Source organism: Elaeis guineensis, chromosome 11, assembly GCF_000442705.2.
Source record: "Elaeis guineensis isolate ETL-2024a chromosome 11, EG11, whole genome shotgun sequence".
NCBI lineage: Eukaryota > Viridiplantae > Streptophyta > Magnoliopsida > Arecales > Arecaceae > Elaeis > Elaeis guineensis.
Window position 1 is genome coordinate 110,525,609 of NC_026003.2, and position 6,469 is coordinate 110,532,077.

The window sequence follows — 6,469 nt, forward strand, 5'->3', positions numbered from 1 at the left end:
ATCACAACATGACCTAGATGATCACCCTTTTTTTTTTTTTTTTTTTGAGATTGAATGGTTTCCCATGTCTTTTTTTATTACTATTTAATGGAACCTGGATGATCACATAATAATACTATGGTGTAAATGTAACCTTCTTGCAGGTGCTCCACTCAATAAAAGGAGAAGAGAAATAAGAAAAAAAACAGGAGAACCTCAAGGGTTAACATGAAATGCGCAGTGCAAAAATAGCGACGATACTTTGGACGGTTGCGGACGCGACGGAGGGGGCCACGAAGCTAACGACAAGGGACAAACGAAAAAAAAAAAAAAAAGGGAATCCGACCCTCACCACCTCACCTCCTCTGGTGCATAAGAAGAGATCGAGGCCATTCCCTTTTTTTTGCCCCTAAAAAGAGTACACCACCTGCCACCCATCTCTCTCTCTCTCTCTCTTCCCTCTCCCCTCCTCACATTCTCCCTCCTTTGTCCGTAGAAGACCCGCCCACTCAGATCCCCTTCAGTAACCTCCTACCCTTCTCCACCTTTCTTTCTGACTCCCCTCTCCTTTTCCTACCAATACTTCTTCGTTCATCTCTATATCTGCCTTTCTCCCAACCTTGTTCTCTCTCTCTCTGTCTCTGTCCATTTATCTTTCTCTCTTACTGCCCTTTGGTTTGTGTGGTGTCTGGGAGTTTGGAGAGATGAAGGTTAGGTCTTTGTTATCTTTGATTCCTTCTTTTTATCACATGAGATGCTATTCTAAAGGCATGGCTTCTTTATGGAATCTCTTTTCATCTTCATGCCTTTTCAAGGTTTTACCATGGTCTGAAGAAGGATTCTTAATTTTCAAATGCTTTAGTCTTCTTTTTTAATCAAAGATTTTCTTTTTTTAAATATGATTCATGTTTGGGTATGATTTTATATTTTTAAAGCCTTATGCTTCCGAAAGCAAGATTATATTTTTTGTGGGCTGTTACTCGTGTTTGTTATTTCCTTTTCTTCTCTCCCTGACTGTATTACTTACCAGAAGCTTAATCACTACCAAGCTATGTTTGTTGCCAGATCTTTTTCTCTTTCTGGGCTATATATCCTATCTCTGTTCTTACTGATCAGTAAGTAGAAACCAGGGGACCTCTGTTTTACTCACCTCCACTGGGGATCAAGTTTTGCTATGATTATTGACTATTGAAAACTATCCCAGAATCTCTTCTGATTTATAAGTTTTCATTGCAGAAAATTGTAGTGAAACTGGATTTGCATGATGACAAGGACAAACAGAAGGCACTCAAGGCTGTCTCCACCCTTCTTGGTATCATATCCCCCTCTTTTCTTAATATAATTGTTGTTATGGTGCTCATATCTTTTGACTCACAATTACTTTAATAGTACCATATCCTCCTCTTCTCTTAATATAATTGTTGTTATGGTGCTCATATCTTTTGACTCACAATTACTTTAATGGTATCATGAATTCCTATCACACACATATAGAAAGAAAATTTTTTTAAAAAAAAAATGCTAGACTACATGTTAACCTACTTTTGATTTCACAGGAATTGATTCCTTGGCAATGGACATGAAGGAGAAGAAACTGACAGTGGTCGGAGATGTCGACCCCGTCGATGTTGTGAGCAAACTAAGAAAATTCTGGCCGACCAAGATATTCTCGGTCGGTCCAGCGAAGGAGCCTGAGAAGGAGAAGAAGGACGATACAAAGAAGGAGGAACCCAAGAAGGAGGAGTCCAAGAAAGAGGGAGCCAAGAAGGAAGAGTCCAAGAAGGAAGAGGGCGAAAAGAAGATAAACCCTCACGAGCAGATGATCATCGATCTTGTGAATGCCTACAAAGCTTACAATCCTCACCTGACCACACATTACTATGTCCAGAGTGCAGAAGAAAATCCAAATGCTTGTGTAATCTCGTGAGTAATTGCATGGAAACAGAGAAGGTCATATATTAGTGTTGAGAAGAAAAAGTTTAAGCCTTCCAACCAGCCTGAGTGAAGGCTGTAGGATTAGATAGGTGACTCTGTGCAGATGGTGGGGGTTGCTTCGAGATCTTCGGTTAAAAGGTATGTTTAGTGGTGGATGAATAAGTTTTGTGAGTTGTTTTGAGCTTTTGATTTCTAGGAATTATGTAGAATATCTCCAGTAAATTTTTGACATCCTATCTTGTTTGTGACTATATATTATATGTCTATAAGAAACGGCTTTAGGAAATTTTGATTTCTAATTCTATGCGATATATATTCTCACTTTTGGATTCACATCTTTCATTAAAATAAATATAAGGCTATGGTGAGTGTTTAAAGCGAATGGACTTCTTGGACGTCTTTTTTTTTTTTTTTTTTCCTGATAAAATCAAATTTATTAAACCAATCTAGCAAAAGTATATTCGTGTGAATCAACTTCTTGGATGCTGTTTGAAAGTTACATGCATTGCTTCTATATGATTGGTTTATATGTGTTTGGTACTCCCAATTATTTCTTCCAAAAAACGTTCATTACAACATTTTGGACCGGCTCTTGCTTTACGCATAAAGACTGCCGGTATAAGTCTTCGGCAATTTGAAGCTTTTGGAGCAACATAATGATGCCTTTTGGGACCGAAAACAGATATGATCTTTTATTGCTATAATACCAAACAAAAAAAAAAAGGAAAATTTTTTAACTACATTTCAATTTCAATGTTAGGAAAATTGATTTGAGCCGTTTCATGTCAAAGCCTCCGGACCGACCATAATAAATTATTGCAAGAATTCCACAACCATGCCGGCAAAATGATTTGTTTAGTCTTTAAGGTTCTGTATTCTTGCTGTGAGAAGTAAGCAATGTACTGGGAGCGTTAATTATATGCACAATTACGATAGCAATGGCATCAAAGGGTATGTAGGATATTATTTTTACCCATCATTCCATTGGATTGCGAGATCACAGTTGACGTCTCTTATAATAGTGTAAAGCCTTCAGCCCATAGTTTGACGTGCTACAGGAGGGGCCCTTGAGAAAGAAATACAGGCAATGAATGCCGCCTACAAGATTCTCATCACTTGATGTAAGACAAGAATATATATATATATATATATATATATATATATATATATATATATATATATATATATAAGAGCATGCAGCATTTCCGTGCGTCCAATTAGATGAATCTTAAACTCCACGGCAGATAAATAAATATTTCTTGTATTTGTCTTAGAGAAGAAAATATCATTATTTTAACGCAACATGGAGGATGGTTAAGCATTGATAACTAGAGGATGATGCCAAATTTACCTACTAATGCTCTATATCTTTTGCTATACGTGGTACTTGTGCCGCTAACAATTACCATGGCTTGTCGTCGAAGTATTTATTTCGAATGCTGAATATCTTAACAGTCAAGTAAAAAGCTAGAAAAATTTGCAGTGGTTAGGACTATTAGATGTTCCAATAATATAATTATTTTGTTATCATACTTCAAACAATTGTGCATCTAGCGGTGGCTATGAAAGCTCTTTAGAGTGCTAACATTAAGAGTGGATCCTTCGTGGTGCAACTTTTACACTATAAAATAGTATACCATTATGTGGATAGTCAACATATCATTCATCTTGAAGAAGTATGGTCCTCATTTATTTCTAAAATATGATAAAATATTATTAATATAATATACGATATATTATGATAATAAAAGAGAGTGGTCATCTCCAAGATGGATGTCGTGACACCCGGTCAATCTTTTTTTTAGTTACCCATCATGATTAAAAAAAATATTGATTTTTATTCTTAATAATTTAACTAAAAAAATTCTTTTTTATTGCTTAAGTTGTACTGCCAAATTAGTGTAAGCTTTTGCAGCTTAAACTATAGGAGATACTTTTTACCAAAAAAAAAAAGAAAAAAAAAAAAAAAACTATAGAAGATGCTTAAATGATTCTCACATTGCCAACTTTTTGACTACTTTATCGGCCAAACTTGTAAAATTTGTTATAAGTGAAATTTGCTAAACTCTGCTGCATGCCAAAGAAGGCTTAAAGCCATGTCCACTCTATACAACATAAAAATTGGTAATATAATGTACAACCCTTGCAGATGAACCCAAAGATGTAGCTACCCTAAATCATGATTAATTAACGCTAATCTTGTTTCTTTGGGGTTGTTTGTGGAAGTTTTCTGTTGTTTTGAGTATTGGTTCTAATAGATTTGAATAGGTTTGATAAATTGATTAGATGAAGAAGATGAAGAGATAATTTGTGGCTAATTCATACTATCTTCATTAAGCATCTTAGAATTTAAATACATAACAAAAGATTTGTAGAGGATGTCTTGTACAATGAACAAGGCAAATATTAATGAGCTATATAGAAAATGAAAATACACATTAAAAAATATATAGAAAAAAAATATTAGAAATCAAAAGTCAACATGAAAAAACTAAAAACTAAATGATACTTCTTGAAAAATCTTAATTTTAACACTCCTCAAGATTTTTCTTCAAAACTCCTAATTGTTTCTTTAGCACTTTAAATTTTCTCTTTGACAAAATTTTGGTTAAAATATCAGTAATTTGTACTTCAGATTTGTAATAATTGAGCTTCACTTCTTTATTTACTTTAACATCTCTTAAAGCATGATACTTCATCTTTATGTACTTTGTTCTACCATGAAGTACTGGATTTTTTGCCATTGAAATTGCAGACTTATTGTCCACCCATATTGTTGTAGCTTCAACTTGACTCATCTTTAAATCTTTTATTACCTTTCGAAGTCAAATAGCTTGATTTGTTGCTCTTGCAGTAGCTATATATTCTGCCTCAGTAAAAGATTGTGCCACCACCTCTTGCTTCTTTGAACTCCAAGAAAAAACACCCGAGCCAAGAGAAAAAATATAGCTAAAAGTGCTTTTAGAGTCATTGACACTTCTAGCCGAGTCACTATCTTAAAAATCTTTCAACTTGACAGGAATTCCAGCTTCAAACTATATGTCATGATTAATGATTTTCTTTATGAAATGAAGAACCTTTTTTGCTGCTGCCATGTGTGTTTCCCCTGAATTTTGTATGAACCTTGAAAGGAGACTTGTTGAAAATATCAAGTCAGGCTTTATGATGGTTAAATACAATAGGTTTCCAATCAAACTCCTATATGTTGAAGAATCAACCTTTGCACCTTCATCTTCTTTGGATAATTTCTCATTAACCATCAAAGGAGTTGACATGGCCTTGCACCCTTCCATTTTGAATCTTTAAATTTAAGAAGATCTATAGCATATTTCTTCTAAGATATGAAAATGCCTTTGAAACTTTGGTGAATTTTCATACCCAAAAAATACTTCATTTCTTTCAAGTCGGTCATCTCAAGTTGGTCATCATCACATGTTATCAATAAATCATCAACATAGAGAGATATAATTAGCTTTTTGCCTCCATCTCCATCTCTAGTGTAAAGTATAGCTTTATTTTGACTCCTCCTAAATCTACAATCTGCTAGATATGAATTCACTTTGCTGTACTAAGCTCTAGGAACTTGTTTCAGCCCATATAAAGCTTTGTGAAGCTTGTACACCATGCCTTCTTTACCTTTGATTATGTAGCTAGGAGGCTGTTCAACAAAGATTTCTTCATACAATTTGCCATTCAGAAAAGTAGACTTTATATCTAGATGGTAAATTCTTCATTTGCTTTGAGCTGCTAAGGTCACAAGAAATCAGATTGTGTCATGCCTCGCAACTAGTGCAAATGTATCACTATAATCCAAATCAGGTTGTTGAGCATAATCCTTTACAACTAATCTCGTCTTTAGCTTGTTTAAGGGGCTATCAGGATTTAACTTAGCTCGATAAATCCATTTTAGGCCAATTATATTTTTTCTATTAGGTCTTGGAACTAACTTTCAAGTTTCATTCTTTTCAATCATTTTTAAGTCTTCATTCATAGCATTAATCCATCCCTCCTCTTTTGTTGCTTCTTCATAACTTGTGGGCTCAGCAATTGTAAAATTGCACTTCTCATAGATTTCAGAAAGAGACTTCATCTTCTTCTTCAATGGTTCATCATCAACATCTGATTCAAGATTGCTTGAGCTAGGAGAGCTAGTAACTGCTCCAACATCAATAGTTTCAGATTCTTTAATTTCAAAATATTTTTCAACCGTTATTTGCACCAATTCCAAAAAAAATTTTTATCAATAACCATATTTCTATTGATAACAACCTTTTGCTCTTTAATGTTGTAAGTTCTGTAACCCTTTAATTGAGAGGCATAGCCCAAAAAGATCCCAACTTCAGACTTTAGATCCAATTTACTCCTTTTAATGGCTAGAATATGAACATAACAACAAGAGCCAAAGACCTTCATGTGTGAAATCGAAAGTTTAACTCCACTTCATATTTTAATAGGAGTTGTACCTTTAAGAACTGTAGTTGGAAGTCTATTTGGCAAATAAACTACAATGTGAGCAGCCTCCATCCAAAAATGATTTGGCAGCCCTTTTTCTATT

The 6,469-nt window shown here is 34.5% G+C and overlaps 1 protein-coding gene across 4 annotated transcripts; it reads left to right on the forward strand.

Moving 5' to 3' along the window:
* Nucleotides 1-377: 377 nt before the first annotated feature.
* On the forward strand, nt 378-2,200 carry LOC105054198 (heavy metal-associated isoprenylated plant protein 39). 4 transcript variants are annotated; one of them, XM_010935651.3, is made up of 3 exons: nt 378-689; nt 1,216-1,291; nt 1,536-2,200. In XM_010935651.3, the coding sequence occupies exons 1-3, from the start codon at nt 684-686 to the stop codon at nt 1,904-1,906; spliced, it is 453 nt and encodes a 150-aa protein (XP_010933953.1). In that variant the 5' UTR covers nt 378-683; the 3' UTR covers nt 1,907-2,200. The 4 variants fall into 4 exon arrangements, with proteins under 4 accessions (XP_010933953.1, XP_029123052.1, XP_073102056.1 ...); XM_029267219.2 differs by lacking the exon at nt 378-689 and adding an exon at nt 735-794; XM_073245955.1 differs by lacking the exon at nt 378-689 and adding an exon at nt 746-805.
* Nucleotides 2,201-6,469: the final 4,269 nt, after the last annotated feature.